Source organism: Nyctereutes procyonoides, unplaced genomic scaffold, assembly GCF_905146905.1.
Source record: "Nyctereutes procyonoides isolate TBG_1078 unplaced genomic scaffold, NYPRO_anot_genome, whole genome shotgun sequence".
Taxonomy (NCBI): domain Eukaryota; kingdom Metazoa; phylum Chordata; class Mammalia; order Carnivora; family Canidae; genus Nyctereutes; species Nyctereutes procyonoides.
Genome location: NW_026575120.1, coordinates 950,422 through 969,108, shown reverse-complemented (window position 1 = coordinate 969,108; position 18,687 = coordinate 950,422). Strand labels below are relative to the sequence as shown.

Genomic DNA, 18,687 nt, shown 5'->3' with positions numbered 1-18,687 from the left:
CCACGGCTGAGTCCTGGAGTCTTTGTGAGGATTCGAGGGGATGTGGTCTGTCAGGCTTCGAGTCTAACAAACACTTAATGAATGTTGGTTATCACTACTCCTAAAATAATATCCCTAATTCATCTAGAATCAGTTTATTTGTAACTTGTTCATAAACTTGACCTTGAAGATGAATACAAAAGTAACGACTTCGTGAGCTATTGAAAAGTATAGAATGATGCTTATTATCATAGGGAATTAAACACAGTGAAAAGAAAGTATTTTTTGAAAAAAATTTTTAATGATATTGCCGAATGTCTTAAACCTAACCTATATGTATATTGCCTATTTTCATTGCTGTCACCATCATCAGCTATTGAATTTTCTTGGTTTTCAGGCACTTTATTAAATATTTTGTGGTATACATATGAAATATAGAGCCCATGGACCTAAGACTATTTCTACTAGTTTTCTTTCTTCCTAAAAACAGAAAAGAGGGTTGCCTATAGCCAAAAAAAGAAAAAATCTTCTGTCTCTCTGTCAGCTCCTTCTGCTCCTATCTCCAGGATTCTGAATTACATACTGACATAATTTACATTTTCCCACTCTTAGTTTAAAAAAATCGAGTTAAGTCAAAAGCTAAAATGCATCCCTTTTTATAGCAGAAAATTGCTTCTATTGCTCAAAGCTAATTTAAAACAAAATCTAGTCATCCTGAAAGACATACGTGTGTATGTGTGTGTATATATATATATATATTTTTTTTAATTTGGCTTCAGATCGCTAGTCACTCATATTCCCACACAACACCTTTTTTAAATGTAGTGTTTTCCTTGAAGAAGTGGGAATAAATCTTTATTCTTGTTGCAAAGCATTGCTCAACCCTGTGTTTAGTGTAGTACATGGGATTGGATAGATAACTAATGTATCTTTGTTGAAAGAATAAGTGGATAATGTGTGAATGAATGAATGAATGAATGACCGAATGAATAAGGCATTTCAAGCCTGAATGGCAAATATTGTCTTTGCCTGACTTTTACCTTGTTCCTGAACACATTTCCTAACCATGTGTCTGCCTTCTAATATTAAAACTAATAAATACAATTACTCACATACTTGAGAGTAAAATACATGTGCCCTCTGTCTCTCACTGGCTTTTTCCATGTACCTCAAGTGGCAATCATTTGCCATGATTACCTGACATTGGAAAGCTAAGTGCTTCATATTTGAACTTACTTGACCAATGCTACAAAAGAATATTTCTCCTTTTGCTGTATTAGTTATTTATTGCTGCATAACAAATCACCCCAAAATGCAGTGTCTTAAGAAAACATTTAATATCTCATACAATTCCTGAGTGTCAGGAATTCGGGAGCAGCTCTGCTGGGTGATTCAGCCTCTGGGTCTCCTGCAAGGTCGCAATCAAGCTGAGAGCTAGGACTGGGCATCTGAAGGCATGGGCTGCGACTGGAGGATTGACTTCCCGGAACGCTCCCTCCCACCGCTCTCAGCTGGAGGACTCTGCTTTTTCTTTTTCTTCTTCTTCTTCTTCTTCTTCTTCTTCTTCTTCTTCTTCTTCTTCTTCTTCTTCTTCTTCTTCTTTTTTTTTTCTTATTGGAGTTCAATTTGCCAACATATAGCATAACACCCCGTGCTCATCCCGCCAAGTGCCCCCCTCACTGCCCATCACCCAGTCAGCCCAACCCCCTGCCCACTTCCCCTTTCACCTTTCACTACTGCCTGTTCACTTCCCAGAGAAGGGAATAAAGGGAAAGGAGAGAAAATGAGTGGAAATTTCAGTGAGGGTGACAAAACATGAGAGACACCTAACTCTGAGGACTCTGCTTCTTGCCACATGGGCCACTCCACACAGCTACTCTTGCCATGACAGCTAACTCCACCCCAGAATAAACTGAGCAAGAGGATGGAGGCACAATGTCTTGTAACCTAGTTCCTAAAGCTTCCCTCTCTCACATCCATTTTATTCTAGCCATGAGAAATGAGTCGCTAAGTCCAACCACACTCACAAGAAGGGGGATTGGACTCTGCCTCTTGAGGGGAGCAATATCAAAGAATCTATGTGCACATTTTAAAACACCACAGTCCATCCTCTGGCCACAGATTATTTACAGTCTTCCTACATGTAAAATATACTTCCCAAGGTCCACAAAATCAAATAGGTCAGCTCAAACTCCAGAATCTCATCATCATATCAGTTCCTGGTATGGAGGAGGACCCTTAGGTATAGTCCTTCAGTAAAGATTCTCTCAAACTGAAGGTGTATGAACAAGAGTTACCTGCCTCCGCCACACACACACCCACTATACAATGGTAGAACAGAGACAGGATAACCACTACAGACATTCTTGTCTAAAAGGGGGGAAACTTGGGAGGGGGGGACACCTGGGTGGCTCAGGGTTTATGCCTCTGCCTTCGGCTCAGGGTGTGATCCTGAGCCTGGAATCTCGGGATCAAGTCCCACATCAGGCTCCCTGTGAGGAGGCTGCTTCTTCCTCTGTCTGTGTCTCTGCCTCTCTCTGTGTGTCTCTCATGAATAAATAAAATCTTTTTTAAAAAAATAGAAAATAAAATAAAAAAGGAGAGAAATTGAGAAGAATAAAAGAGTCAATGGTTCATAGCAATTCTGAAAGCCTTGCTGAAATGTTGGAAAGTCCTTCATTAAGATTCAGTCTTACTCCTGCCCAGGAATAATGCTCTACGGCTCTGAGCTCTGCTCTCTGGTTCTGTCACCTTAGTTATCCCTTTTTTCATGAAATGTAGCTTGTATGTGCAGTTGTGTGATTTCCTCAGTAGTTCCCAACTTAATGAAGTTTGGAAATCCAAAGGACTCTTTTCATGAAATTTGGAAATCCAAAGGACTCTGCTTCCGGCAAGGCTGATATGAAGATAATTCTCTTCAAAACTTTGCGGCTCTCCCATGTATCCTTGTGGGTTCTCTCCAGCCAAATGCCACACTCACAAATATCTTTGAGATAAGACCTTCTCTACATTGGACTACTGCCAGGAGACTGTGGCCCTAACTGACGCTAGAGTAGCCACTTTCAGAAGTCTTGCTCTTACGGCTGTTCACTGCAGGCCTTTGTCTCCTGCTAACTGGGCCTCTCCATAGGGCTGCTCCTGACATGGCAGCTAACTTTTTCCAGAAGAAGTGATCAGAGAAAGAGAGAGGAGAAAGTCACAGTATCTCTTTTTTACCTAGTTTTTGAAACTGTCCACCACAAATTCTGCTTTATTCTATTCATTATAAGTGAGTCACTTATATGTCACTAAGTCCAGTCTACACTCAAGAGGAGAATTAGCCTCCACTATTTGAGAGAATCTGTAAACATATTTAAAGTTACTACAGCTGCATCATTTTTCAAAGTTGACTTTTCTATTTAATTTGTCTATTTCCAAAGGAAAAATGAAACATAAGGGAAATGCTATATGACTTCAGTAAGCTATTTACGTTATACCAGTGAAAAATTAGAAAACATACCTAAATATTCAGCAACAGAGGAATGGCTTAGGAATTATAGTATTTCTAAAGAACAGAATATTGTGTAATTATATAAAATTCTGAAGCCTGTAGAGTGATATGAAAAACATTTGTGATAAATTTATGAAAGAACACAAAATTGTATGTTGAAAAATATGCACAAAAAAGAGGCCAGATGAGAACATACTAAAATAACAATGGTTGTGTTAATTGGTGAGCTCATGGAAGATTTTTGTCTTTCTCTATTTCCAAGTTTTCTGTTATGTATTGTTCTATTATGTATAATTCTGTTATTTTTTTGAAAGAGGTAATTAAAGATAATACTGACTTTCTAAATAAGGATTCAGTAGGCATTTGTGTGCTTTTTTATGTAGCAAAAAATAGACTGTACTCAGATTTATAGATAGGCTTGCGAGGGGTCATATCAGTGGTGGAAGAGGTAGGGAAGAAAGCATAGCCGAAGTGGTAATTGAGAAGAATCTAATAAAAGGAAACCAACACAGACAGTTGAGCAGCCCAGGGAGGTAGGTGGTGGCCCTGAAACCAGGCTTGAAGAGGCAAAGAAGGAGAGCAGCTGTCTTCACAGAAGCTGTGATCTTGAGACACCCAGCTGTGGGAGGTGAAAAAAAACACCCCCATGTTATTCTCTAGCCTTCTGGATCACCTGCTTGCCTCCCACGGATTGAACCAACCAGAATCCAGAGTTCGAAGGAATCCTTTGATATAGATCTTAAAAGGTGAGCCACCTATAACACAAAGAAGGGTAGATGAAGAATTGAAAACCAAATGGAAATATCCATTAAATAATCCAGGAGATTATTTAAAATAGTTGGGCGATGCTCTACTTTGATGAGAAGATTCCAAAAATCTTGCATAAAGTTTATACTTTTATACTAAAAATTGACATCGATGTTTGAGGAATATACATTTTGGCATCAGATTGTTCATATAGATATGTCCAGATATCACACCAGTTATGGACATTTTCACTTTTAGACACAGACTACCCACGCTGTAGATCATGGCAATTCAGATATTATTTATTTATTTATTTATTATTATTTATTTATTATTTAAGGAGAAGGGACAGAGGGGGAGGGAGAGAGAATTCTCAAGCAAACAAACATCCCACTGAGCAAGGAGCCTGAGGCAGGGCCAGATCCCACCACCCTGAGATAATGACCTGAGTCAAAACCAAGAGTCATATTCTCAACCAACTGAGCCAAGCAGGTGTCCAATTCAGATTAATTCTTGAAACTGGAAGTACATATCTCAAACAGGTTTTAAGTAAGTTTAGACAGTATACAAACCAGGAGGATATTTTTGATAGTATACACACCAGTGAACCTCCTAATGAAGTTATTCACATTCAAGTAACAGCTGTAAAAAGTGGACATTTTGTTTGGCTGTGTTATGAACTTCATTAAGCCATGCTCTTTGTGTTTGGTTTGGTTTGGTTTTTTTGCTCACCATGTATCCATCACCTATCACCTTAAACACAGGAAGTCACCAAAATTTATTGAATGGATGAATGAATGGATTTATTAAAGGACTTCCACATGTTGCTTTTCCATTTTTGTTGTTGTTGTTGTTGTTGTTGTTGAGGAAACAAGAAGTATCCTCAAGAAATGTCAAAGAATTTAAGTCACTTGCTTAAGATGGAACAACTAGTGGGACGCCTGGGTGGCTCAGTGAGTGTCTGCCTCCAGCTCAGGGCATGATCCCAGAGTCTAGGGATTGAGTCCCACGTTGGGTTCCCCGCAGGGCCCTTCTTCTTCTTCTGCCTATGTCTCTGCCTCTCTTTCTGTGTCTCTCATGAATAAATAAAATCTGAAAAAAAAAATCAAACAGCTAGAAAGTGGCCCAACTGGAATTCACACCAGATTTTTTGATGCAACCACCTGAGGTAAATGGAACTCTAACACTGGTACTTTGGTTCTATTACTAATATCTAGCCTGAGATATGACCCTGCTCATGCCAGTGCAAACATGATAAAACTTCATCTTGTCTTCAATATCTCTGGAAATAAATGTAATCTTCTTCCAAATGAGATTGTTTTATTATATAGTTTGACATAAATGTACTTTTTCTTTATGAATGAACATTATGGCAAGATATTCCCACATTCCACCAACTATTTAAGGTTGAAACTTCTGTATTCTTCTTTAGTCTAACAGTATTTGTCTCAAAGATGGAGATGATGGTTTTGTCAGAATACCTGGGAGAGGTGGTCCTCTCATTTTGTGTGCAAAGGGGCCAGGGATGCTGAATGACCCGCAGAGCTCAGGACAATTCCACACAATAACTGTCTTGCCCAAAATGCCAACAGCACCTCAGCTTCTAAGTGACTCTTCAACTTTTGCTAGGTTAGATCTTTTCCCTGACTCTATTGACTATCCCAGGCATATTTCATATTCTTTAAATACAATCTAACAATGGCATTTTACTAGTTCCCCTGTGAACTTGAACTTCCTGGATTTAGCTTCTTAAATGAACCATGGGGTGCCTGAGTGGCTGAGTCACTCAAGCATCCGACTCTCAATTTCGGCTCAGGTCAGGATCTCAGGGTTATGAGATGGAGTTCCTGGGAGACAGGCCCAATGGAGCGTCTGCTTGAGAGTCTCTCTCTCCCACTCCCTCTGCCATTTCCCCCACCTCATGTGCTCTCTTGCTCTCTAAAATACATAAATAAATCTTTTTTAAAAATTAGCCACATGTGGACTTTAGAAGAAATCAAGTCAGTCAGTCAGTCCCTTTAGACTCACAGTGAAGAGCAAACAGCAGCAGTCTGGGAGTCGCGAGGCCTGGGTTCTTGGTTCCTTGACTGGGTAGCAGAGCCCTATGACCTCGGGCAAGTTGCCTAATCTCTTTACTGCTTCTACTTTTTCATTTCAAACATGGAGGACAAGGAAGTGACTTTTCAAAGTTGCAGCCCTAGCACTGAGTAAGGAGCAAACTTAAGCAAAACAGAACAAAAAGAGAGTGAAGGGTTATACAAGGAGTAACTGACAGATAAAATCCCAAACGAAAATTTCACATATGCCCTGTGTGATCCAAATGGAATGGGTTTGTGTAGGCCCCTCCCAAGCAGAAAGAAATCACCATCTCCATTGCTAACTCTGTAATCCTGTATGCATCTTATATAGAAGTAACATTTTCATGGAAGTTATGGTTAATGGCAGCGGAGGCGGCTGGAGCATGTCTTTCCTCGGTAGACTGTATAGTCACATGGGGACTGGAGGTCACGAAGGAAATGCAGGGAGATTCTGAAAATTAAGATCTCAGAACCTCAAAAATGGACTCAGGCCCTGCTATCCTGGACTGGAGCCCAGTGGGGGTGATGGGCCTGGCCGCTGGGCCTTCCCCTGGATTCCCTTTCTGCAGACTCCAAAATCTAGGAAATCTGATCTTTCCTGTTTTTCAGATCTCTCCGGTCTTTTTAGAATCTGACTCCTCTCCATCCCCCTTGTCATGGTCCCAATTCAGGATTTCATTCTCTTTCCACTGGTCAAGAACAAGAGTTTCTAGACTCCTCTGTCTTTCCACCGTATTCACTACAGTGCTTTCAGAATTGTCTCTTTAGCATAAATTTAGCATCTTTTTTACTCCTGTCAAAGAGCTAGTAAGTGGCAGAACTGGAATTCATACCCAGAGTTTCTTCTCCTGCTTAAAATTGTTTGAAAGCTCTCTAGTGAAAGCTCTCCCCATACAAAACCTTCATCTTTTGTTTTAATGAGCTGGCACCTATTTCATCTTTTGAAGATTCCTCCATTCTAATTTCCCTTGCACTGATCAGTTGCCTCTTTGCTCTTAGATTATTCTTCATCCTTCTTTTGCTTTGCTTTACACTTAGGGCAACTATTCCTATAAATCACAGTCCTCCTGGCTCCTTTGCCATCTGGCTTCCAAATAAATTTTGTGTTTTTCTCTCTCTCCCTCATTCTCTTTCTCCCTCTAGCCTTGTCTCCACCAGTAGATAAATCACCTTAGTGGTCCCCAGTATCTACCAGGTGACCCATCATCTTGGGCTGTAGCACCACCACCTTCCCTTCATCCTTCCGGACCTGGGCTGGTAGTGACCTCCCCCTGCAGTTGCCAATATTAGGTTTGTCTCACCTCCCCATGGTTGCTCTTTCAACCTTCCAACATTTTAAAATTTGATTTCCCATATTTAATTCCTCCCACTAAATTCCCTGGTGTGAGTTTTGCTTTCCTGGCTGGATCTTGACTCATATATGCCCTTTACTTCTAGTTCCCAAAATAGGCTGCTCAAGAGAAGAAGGCATTCCCTGTGCAAAAAAAAAAAAAAAAAAAAAAAAAAAAATCCCTTCATTTCCCCATGATGCAAGCTCCTACTTATCTTTTGTGCTTTAGTATAAATTCTACTTTTCCTGTGAAGGTTTCCTTTACTGTTCCAGGCATCCTGAGGCACTCTCCTTTACCAGTGATGTACTTGGTACAGTATTAAATGTACTTTATCTTATTATTGAAAGTACCTGTACATTGGTCTCACTAACCCATTAAGCTCCTTGAAGCTAGAGACCACATTCTCTAGTCTGTATATTTGGGCTTTCAATGAATATTTGTTAAATAATACACTGCAGGATTTTTAAAAAGGTCCTAGGCTGATACTTAAGTAGCCTCAATAGATTCATGATATTTAAATTTTGTAAACATATTGGAAACTTCTGTGATTTTCTATGTTTCTTCAGCTATTTATAACTGCCTTTTTTATAAAGAAAATTAATTAGTACTTTTAGCCAATCTAGATATTTTATTCCAGTGTTGGAGGCAGTATAAGTCATGGCAGTGGTTACTCTAGTTAACAAAGTAAAAGAATACTGATGTTTATAACATTAGTTTAAGTCACTGGAATTTGCCTTTTGATCAAAGAGTAATGATATAGTTACCATTTACATTGATGTGGATGGAACTGGAAGGTATTATGCTGAGCAAAATAAGTCAGTCAGAGAAAGACAGTTATATGGTTTCATTCATATGTGGAAATATAAGACATAGTGCAGAGGATCATAGGGGAAGGGAGGGAAAACTGAATGGGAAGTCATCAGGGGGAGAAAAACCATGAGAGACTCAACTCTGGGAAACAAACTGGGAGTTGCTGGAGGGGAGGTGGGTGGGGGGATGGGGTAATTGGGTGATGGGGATTTAGGATGGCATGTGATGTGATGAGCACTGGGTGTTAGATGCAACTCATGAATCACTGAATTCTACATCTGAAACTAATGATGTATAAGTTGGCTAATTGAATTTAAATTTTAAAAAGTAATGATAAATTCCTATAGGTCCCTATCTTTACCACTGGAAATGTTTCATTAGCACATCAAGTATAAATAAAGTCCAATTTAACTTTCCTACCCACTAAAAATATTTTAAAACTCTACAATTTCTACATTATAATTAAATGAACATTTTCCAACAATTCACAAAGTGACTATCCCAAGTTGTTAAATCTTTTCTACTTTCTGGAAATTAAGAAAAATGTTATCTTTATTATTTTACTGAATTCAAGGGAAAGCTTAAAAGAATGAAAATTTATTATTCAAGTCTATTATTTGGTTCTGAGCATAAGATTCAAAATCTTTAGTCATTTGGACTTTGAACCCTCAACTACTATTTTGAGTATTTGAAAAACAAAAAGTCGTGTTGTCTCATATTCCAGATATAAAAATCATTGATATTCCACTATCCACCTAGCATTTCATAGCATGACCCATTATCAAAGAGACTGAGATATGAGCCAGTGGGGAAAAGTGTTATCAACCAGTGAAATAATCCAAAGAAATTCAGAGTCTAGAGTATCTAAGTATTCCTTGGAAATAATTAAAGACTCTTGTGCATAAGACATAATTTACACTGGATAAATTCTAGCCATTGGAAGAATCCCTGACAATCAAAATTTTGCTACTACAAATCCAAAGCCAACATGCCTTTTTTTCTTAAATGTCATCATTAAATATTTATTCTTCATTTTCCCAGTTCTTTTCATAGTCCTGAAAAAACCCTAGTTAATTATTTTTCTTTCCACAATTATAAATTTCAACGCGAGCTTGATCTTCAAGTTACATTTAAAGCCTTTGGCAGCCCCTAAAAATACTTACCAATATAAAACACTGAACGTTTTTTAAATTAAATTAAATAAATAAATAAACGTATTTATTTATTTTTGCAGAAGAGAATGTCTTGAACCAGAGCTAATGTGGGTTTGTACAGACCACTGGACAAGACACATTAATTCCACCTCCCCCGACTTCTGCCACACAGAAAATCCAGCATGACTAATCATCTACCCTACAGAGACAGAGCCTGAGACAGAGCTGAATATAGACAATTATTTTGGGGGCACCTCAGTGATTATCTGCTCAAACAACAAAAGGCAAAGTATCCTGATGCCCACTGGATGAAGATAGATGATTTTGTGCTTTAAGGCTGGAGGTATCTAGGAAGAAAGTTTAGGAATTTGGGTAACGTATTCTGATAAGTTTCTCCTTGCAAATCTTTTGAAAGTAAACATTTGCATACAAGCCTCAGGTTAAAGATAGGGTTACCTCTTCCCTCTCTGTTATGATTCATCTGTCTCCTTATCTTTAGACTTAATCTTCAAATAAAACTCCTAACATTACAAACCAAAAAATGTTTTCAACTGTCTACTAACCCTCATTTTTTTTTGTTTCTTTAAAACAGTAGAGATAGAATTAGAGAGGAGACTTTTTGTTTCTTGCACTTATAAATATGCATTTAAAGCCTGCCTCATGAATATTCAGACAAGATAAAATGTCTAGTCAGTTCTGTCCAGTGGAGCTTCCTGATGATGGAAACATTCTAGATCTTCACTATCCAAAACAGTTCCTGCTAGATCCATCTGGCAATAGGCGCTTGAAATGTGGCTACTGCAATTAAGAAAACTGAATTTTTAATTTTATTGTATTTAATTTAATTTGAATTTAAATAGCTACATATAGGTTGCAACTACTTATTGGACAGAGCAGGCCTAGACATTATGACTTGAAAGGCACCAAGCAGGTTCCTCTGTCCCCAGTTCCTGTATCCCTAATTTCTCAAAGCACCTTGGTCTCCATGAGCTGAAACTGACCCCATAAGAAATGGGATGCAGAATGAAATTAAAACTATGATCCACTTGACATTCCTGGTTGCAAACACAAGTCAATGCTGGGTGACTTACACACACAAAAATATTTTTGCTGGTATGTAGACTCCTCACAGAATCAACAGGAAGTGTGAAGAATGACCCTTGAGCCAGCACAGAAGAATGTGATGCATGACCATGTTCTTGCCATTACGAACAGTCTGAGTAGGATGCCATTACTGGCCTTGACAGCACTGGACACTTGCCACCATGCTGCAGGATTCTGTTGCCCTCGGTCTGCTGGCCATTGACCTTTCAACTCCACAATGGCCAGCTCAAATAATTTCTAATCAAACCTTTGTCATTGTGTCACTCTTTAAAGATACTGTCAGTCCGTGGGGTAGAAATATTTGCCTACCTTTTGAGTTCATAGACACTGCCTTCTTTCCATTTTGAGGCAAGGGAGGTGGGTTTGTGTAGGCCACAGCATTCATTTAAGTGAATTTTTTCAGCATTCATTTAAATGAATTTCTTTATTTCTAAAAAATTAACCTTAGTGCAAACTGTAAAGAAGTGGAAGTAGAATCAAACTGACTTGCTCTATAGAAAAAAATGTTATCTTAATTTTTTCAATTTTCTGCATGTGGTTTTTATTAATCACTTGCCATTGAAGTATAACATTAATTGTATAACATAATTATAGTTATGTACAATTGTCATGAAATTAAATTCATAATTTATAATTGCCTTGGTTAAGCTAATGGTTGATGCTATTGAAATCTATGAAAAGTCTAGAGCTGCACTGCTTGGTGTGCCCCTGCCATCTGGTGGCAAGGCACGTTAATACCATTTTAGAGCTCTAAAGGGCTTCAAAGGCCAAATTTGCAAGAGACAGTTTTTTTCCACTTTACAATTTCCCCGATCTTTTGACCCAATCAACCTCATATTTCTTAAGCCTTTGGAACTATCTTCCATTATACTCAATTTACATTTCACGTTAATTTCAAACTATGGGTCTCTGAGAGCCAAAGTGTATCTCAGCATTACCTGTAACTACATTCCCTAAAGGAGTTTCCCTTCCTGAGACTGCTTTTCTTCCTTTCTTTCTTTCTTTCTTTTCTTTCTTTCTTTCTTTCTTTCTTTCTTTCTTTCTTTCTTTCTTTCTTTCTTCTTTCTTTCTTTCTTTCTTTCTTTCTTTCTTCTTTCTTTCTTTCTTTCTCTCTCTCTTCTTTCTTTTCTTCTCTTTCTTTCTTTCTTTCTTTCTTTCTTTCTTTCTTTCTTTCTTTCTTTCTTTCTTTCTTTCTTTCTTTCTTTCTTTCTTTTCTCTTCTTTCTTTTTTTTTAATGAATCCAGAAAAACAACATGTGGACAGAGAGGATCTTGGCCACTATTATAAAAGTGCAAATTAACACTAGAGTCATTGATGTCATGTATTGGTGACTTATAACAGGATCCCCCCCCCAAAAAAAAAAACTGTTAAGTCTACTTTAAGAAAACATTGAAAGAGAATTATCAGTATTTTTGCTAGAAGTACAGGAGGTTTTTGCAGAACACTCTAGGAAGGGTGGGTGAGTCATAAGTAAAGAATACATTCAGATCTCAAATTCATTCCTTTCTGTCCTTGTAAATTTAAAAGGCAGTATTTGTCACATACCATACCCTAATAGCGAAATCAATACAATCAATTTCTCGCCTAGCTGAGAGTAATAAAATTGACCTTATGCTTTAAAGATGCAATGTTTCCCCTAAGAACACTTTTAAAAGGAAAGAGACACTATCAAGCAAATGACCTAATAAAGTTTCTGGTAGGTGATGTGGCTGAAAAGACAACATAAGGATGGTACAGTATAGGCAGCATGGACGGAGCTTCTAGAGATGGGGTGGGTCCATGGCTTCCCCCGTTTGGTGGTCATGTTAATCATGATTCACACTATGGAAGAAAGTAAGTGAAAACTTTAATCTGGATCTGGAGGAAGGAGGAAGATTTGGAGTATTAACAAGGATAGTAGAATAGATTTCAGATGTGGGCACTAAAGAATCTGGGAAAATGGTTCAAAGGATATTTTGACTGGAGAGAGAAGAGGAAAATCAAGTTTCCTTTGTGGGGACAGGGTCTGTTCACAGGGGTTTTGATAGTTTGGAGGTGAATGACTTTTATAAACTACTGAATGGGTGGAGCATCCGGGCAGAGGCCTGGTAAGGACGGAATGACTGTCCTTAGGGTCTTGGTGGGCCAGGTGAGGGGGCCTCTCTCTTCTCCTTGTAGGGCCCTTGTTGGTCTCCTGCTTGCCCAGCCATTCCCTTTTCCTTATGTTGCCCTCTTCCTCTTTAGCTGTGGCCGACTCTGTTTTTCATAAATGGCCATTGCAGTTTAATCAAAACATTACATGAAATTCACAATTTGATGTAATTATTGAATATCTAAAATTTGTGAGTTGAACCTCCTGTACTTCTAGCTAAAGAGTAAGTCTTGGGGCACCTGAGTGACTCAGTCATTTAAGCATCTGATGCTTGGTTTGGGCTCAGGTCATGATCTCAGGGTTTGAGATCAAGCACCATGTCTGGCTCAGAGCTAGGCATGGCCTGCTTGAGAAGCCTGCTTGAGATTCTCTCTTTCCTTCTCCCCCCTACCCATACCTCGTCCAGCCCCACCCCCACCCCATTATGCACATGCTCTCTCTTCTTTTGTCTCTAAAAAAAGAGTAAGCCTCTAGTGAAGTTGCTTAATTGTACATGACCTTCAAATTGTTTTCCTGTTGATGCACAGCCTTGAATAAGGCAAAAAAAAAAAAAAAAAAAAAAAAAAAAAAAAAACCAAAGCTCTCTATTCTAAAATTAAAGTTATACCTCCACTCTCATCAGAGCCTAATATCTAGAGATTGGCTACTCACCAAAGAGCTTACAGTTGTGCACCTATGTTTATGTCCGCCTTATTAGAGCCTGTGCAGAGAGAAGTCTTGTCATTGTATGGCTTTGGAAATTATTATTTCTGAGCTAGACTTTTTTTTTTCAAGATAAGTGTGATACCATTGAAGAATTCAATAATAGTAGTACTCTTAAAATGGCTAAAAATAGATTGCAATTATTCCACAAATATTTATTATAAATATGAACATTTAACATTTTAGATAAGGAATAACAGAGTAGTGTCCTTCAAAGATGTTCCACCTGCATATTCTTCCAAAAAGATGTGGCAACTGTTTAATGCTAATCCATTTCAGACCTCAAGACCTTGGTAAGGCCATCTGAAGAGGGGCAGCATCCATCTATTACCCAGATAGGCACAATTTCCACTTTATTCCAGTTTCCAGTATGGGAAATGTGACTTGACTTTTCATACTTTGGTAGTCATCAGTGACCTTGCATCACAGATTTGCTAGTCTCTGTAGGAATATTTCAGTCCTGGTAGGGATTTTATTTCTGGTTTTTAGATTCTTCTGGTTGGGAGCATAAGGTTGATATTCATGGGAAAAAGTTGATTCCACGCAAGTTGTGTTTTTATACTAATCTACTCTACAGGATATCGAGTAAAGGACGTAAGGTGCTGCACCAAAATAAAATGCTCACTGGGCTAGAAATATTCCTTTTGAATTATTTAAAATCCCACAGAAATTTGACTGGCATTGTCTGTGCCTTTTTTAAATAGAAGTGCGAAGGGATTTAATGCGTGTGTAACATATAGTAGCTACTTCGGGGGAGATTAGTTTGCTTTTAATCTGGTCAACAGGAAGATAATCTCAAAGACACAAGAGCTTGTATTTCTTTGAATTTATGCCACTTTCCTCATTCAGTGTGGTTGCTGTGTGGTGTGAACACATACGTTCATTTATGTTAAGTGAAAGTGTGCACACTATCCGCGGTAATTATGTATATAATTCCGACACTGTACGTTCCTTGAGATGTTTCCACTTGGAATCAGGTGCGTTCTTGAACAGAAGGGGAAATGGAAACAGTCTCAAAAGCGTTCGTAGATTTTTTCCCCCCATTTCATCGCTCATAGAACCAGGGCTTTGGTCTAAACTACCCGCCGCGTCCGTCCCAGGAGTTTCAGCGACCACCCTAGAACCAGCTACATTTAGAGTCGCCGCCACAAAGGAAGAGCTCGCGGGGAGGAGGGGCTGGGAAGCAGCGGGCGAGCACCCCGGACCCCGGCAGCGGGGAGGGCCACCGAGGAACGGAACAAAAGAGCCCCAGTTCCGAGCGGGAGTCCTGTGGGGCTGTGACCGCGGAGACCTCGCGATCCGCACGCGCGCGGCCCCGTGGGGCAGGTGCGCCCCGCCTCGTGGCCCCGCCCGCCCGCCTCGTGGCCCGCCCCGCCCGCCTCGTGGCCCCGCCTCGTGGCCCCGCCGCCCGCAGGGGCCCCGCTGCCCCCGCCCGAGGACCGCGACCCCCAAGCAGGGGCCCGAGGCAGCCCCGCCGGCTCGGCGCCCGCAGACTTCGCGGTGGGCGCGCCTCGGGGCGGGGCGGGGCGGGGCGGGGGGCTCCCTACCTGCCTCGGCAGGTGCCGGTCCCGTGCGCCCCGGGTCGGCTCGGTCCCCCCCGCCCCCCACCCCGCCCCTCCGCGCAGTGCGGCCGCCCGGTCCGGGACGGGGAGCCCAGCGGGGACCTGGGGGAGGGGCGCCCGGGGCGCGGGACCCGGGCGGGGGCGGAGGGTCGAGGTGGGCGCCTCCAGGCCCCCTCGGCGCTGCTGCGGTGCCCGGGGCGGGGCGGGGCGGGAGCGCCCGGGAAGCCCGCCCGAGGGCGCAGCGGGCCGCGGGGGGGGCGGGGCGGAGGCTCCGGCCGCCTCCTCTCGGTCCTCCCCCTCCTCCCTCGTCCCCTCCTCCTCCCCCCCCCCCCGCCCTCCCAGCGCCGCCGCCGCCTCCGCCGGGCTGAGGAGCGGGCAGCCCGCGGCGCTGGCGTGGGGCTGCGGGATGGGAACTTAGCGCCACGGCGGCGGCAGTGGCCGCAGCGCACCCGGCCGCCGCCCCCGGGTCGGTCCCGCCGGGGACGCGGGGCGCGGCCAGTCCGCCCCGGAGCCAGGCCCGCGGGCGGCCGGCGGCGGCGGCGGAGCTGGGCAGGTGCCTGCGGCTGGAACATGGCGCCCTCGGGCCCGGGCGGCGTCAGGCGGCGGTGCCGGCGGGTGCTCTACTGGATCCCCGTGGTGTTCATCAGCCTCCTGCTCGGCTGGTCCTACTACGCCTACGCCATCCAGCTGTGCGTAGGTGAGCGCCCCCGCCCCCCCAGGTCCCGGGACGCCGCTCGGCGGAGGGGTCTCCCCTGCCCGGAGAGCGCGGCCCCGGCCCCCCCGGCCCCCCGGCCCCCCGGCCCCCCCGCCCGCGCCCCGCCGCGGCCACACCCCCTGCCGCCGCCCGCAGCCGCCGCGCTGCCTGGGGCCGGAGGGCTCCTCGCCGGCCCGGGCTCCCGGCGGCGCCAGGCCCGCGCGGGGGATGGCGGCCTCGGCCTCCGGGGCCCGGCTCGCCTCCTCCGTTGTCCTTAATCCACTTTTTGAACGTTTGTGACAGCGCCCGGGGGCGGCTTTGCTGCCTTTGTGATTCGGGGGTTGCCGGGGGTGCACGTCCAGGTAGCGGGGGGGGGGGGCGGTGGGCGAGCTGTTGGAAAGTATTTCTGAAGACACCTGCAATACGCAGGACCCGTAATGTAGATGTTCCCGTAATAGGGGAGGGGGGAAAAAAGAGGTGACCATAGGAGCGTTTTTTTGCATCCAGAGAGCCAAGGTGGCTCAAGTCCAAGTTTTAGGCTCCTGAACTGGTGAGTAGGGTACTGTCAGTGCTGAAGATGGGGGGGGGGGGAGAGTTGAGTGTCCATGATTAGGGAATCTGATTATAGGCAGGCTTCCACCTTCAGAGGTGTGTGAAAGCCCGTCTATGCTATCGGAATGTGTGTTAAAACAGGATGACCTTTCTGCCAGTGACTTGTAAATGCTTTTTGCGTTTGGTATTTCATCTAAGTGTCTATGTTTTTTTTTGCCCTACCGAGCACTAGCTTTGGGTGGGACAAGGAGAAATGTTAAACAGTGGCCTGCTTAGTTGAATCTTATTAACTAAAGCATTTCAAAACTTCAACTCAGACGTGGAATCTTGTCTGAAGCCATCTTACCTCAAAATGTTGCTCCTTGTAAGAAATAGGTATCATTATAATGCCCCCAAGTAATTACTGACATCACTTTTAACTAACTTAGTTTTTAAATGCGATACTATTGATTTATTGAATTGAAAATGATTTTAGTACAAAAGAAATTTTTGAAATAAAAAAAAGGATTGAGTTGCCGTCAAATCATCATAATATTTAAATATGTTACATTGAGGTCTAAAATGTATAGAAAGTTTTCAAAACATGGTTTAGTTTTTTGTGTTATTGTTACTATCAAAATAGCTGGTCTTGTTGAGATATACTATATAGATTACATAACTACTAGAAACCTTTGTTGCATTGCATTGGTTCTCCCTCTTAAAAGCAATGAACAGTTTCAGCTATTGAGCCTGGTTCAGAAGAGGGAAATCATGGAAGCCTTGATTATCAAAACAAGAGTTTATTTTCCTAGATCATCACATTAAGCTAAGAAGCTTAGCCTGGTACGTTGTCTCATGTTCATCAGGAGGAAGCCTATGAAGGCCGGCAGAGCTTTTCTTTCCTTGCAACTACCTCTGTCCTGGTAAAGTGTTACACGGGAGGTTTTTCTGTATTGGATAGATAGGTAATAGAGGAAGAGTAATAGAGAAAAGAATAAATAGAAAGTCACAGTTATATTGGGATCATATTTATATATATTCTTTCTGGAAATTTAAGATAAATCTAAAGCATCTGTGAAATCTTTATCACCTGAATTGGTGGGTTTAAACTGCCTAAGTGACATGGCCTGTTATTTCCGTGATGATCAAAAGTGAAGTCTCGTACCACCTCTTGTCACTGCCTGTCTGGCCTGGTACGATGCCTGTCACGTTGAAAGCAATCAATAAATGGTCCTGAATAAACAGATGATACAGAGGCAACATCTCTGAGGTTGTCAGACAGTAGTTTTTATATTTTTATTACTATAGAAACAGTGATCATGTGAAAGTCTAGATTGTAGAGTCTAGAAGGCAGCACAAATTGAAAACAAATTTCATTCTAGACACTATGGCAGTTTAGGAATAGGAAGCTCTAATAGCATGGCTAGATAGCCTTGGTTGAGTAGGGAGTTGAACTGAACAGTTCCTTTATAAGCACTGGGAAAGATGGTACTAGTATGACAGACACAAAACCAGCCTTCTCTCCTTTCCATAAACAAAGCAAAGGGGAATGCCAACCTTCCCTACCTCCACCCCCACCCCTCCCCTGCATTAATCACATCTCAGACTGCCCTGCCCTTTGTGGATTCCTTTTCTGTTGGAAGTTGCTATCTACAATCAGATTTTCCAAATTTCACCTATAAACATTGGCCAGGGTTGGGACCAGAGCACGGTAGTAACTGGAAACTGAAATAGGTAACAGAATAGAAATAGAATAAACAGGGTGATTTACCCTAGTCCTCCTTTTACATCTGCTGTCAGCTGAGGATGACCCTGAATGTAAATTACTCTGTGCCCTTTGCTGAATGAACTGCAATTTAGGAGTAGTGCTTATCCTGGTATCCTTGGAAACTGGAGATAATGATTCTCATTACAGTTTGTTTCTATATTTAACAATGTGAATGTGTGTGGCTCTCTAGGCACTTTTTCAGTTAGCATGATGTTTGTTTAGTGGTTGTATTTAACGAAATTATAAAGTCATATCTCTTCTTGGAATATTTATATATAAAAATGTATGGGGTATACGTATGTTGTATGAGAGTCAAGTCTTTTGGTTAAGTTTCTTTCCAGTCTACCAAAGAAAAGATAAAAGAGGTCTGCTAATACTTGTGAACAGTCAGAACATGTTTGTTGATTAACTAGGATTTTTTATTCATATTAATTCTCCCTCCTTCCTTCCCTCTCCACCCCAGCCTTTTTTGTGTATTATCCATCTTTTGATGCCTTTAGTTAATTTGAATTAGGTAAATTTGAAGGGTAAAATTTGTAAGATGGTACTTTAGGATGCTGAATTGGAATAAAGGTAGTTGCAGTCTCCATCATCCTTGGTTCGGTG

At 42.0% G+C, this 18,687-nt stretch overlaps 1 protein-coding gene across 2 annotated transcripts in view; it reads left to right on the top strand.

The window, feature by feature from the left end:
• The first annotated feature begins 15,579 nt into the window (after nucleotides 1-15,579).
• ZDHHC2 (zinc finger DHHC-type palmitoyltransferase 2) overlaps nucleotides 15,580-18,687 on the top strand; it is a 64,097-nt gene continuing 60,989 nt past the window's right edge. Inside the window, exon 1 of one of the 2 annotated variants that reach the window (XM_055335571.1) lies at nucleotides 15,580-15,785. In XM_055335571.1, the coding sequence (XP_055191546.1) occupies nucleotides 15,659-15,785 (127 nt within the window). In that variant the 5' untranslated portion in view covers nucleotides 15,580-15,658. Of the gene's footprint in view, nucleotides 15,786-16,304; nucleotides 16,333-18,687 lie in introns of those variants that run through there. The other variant, XM_055335572.1, reaches the window with a different exon arrangement.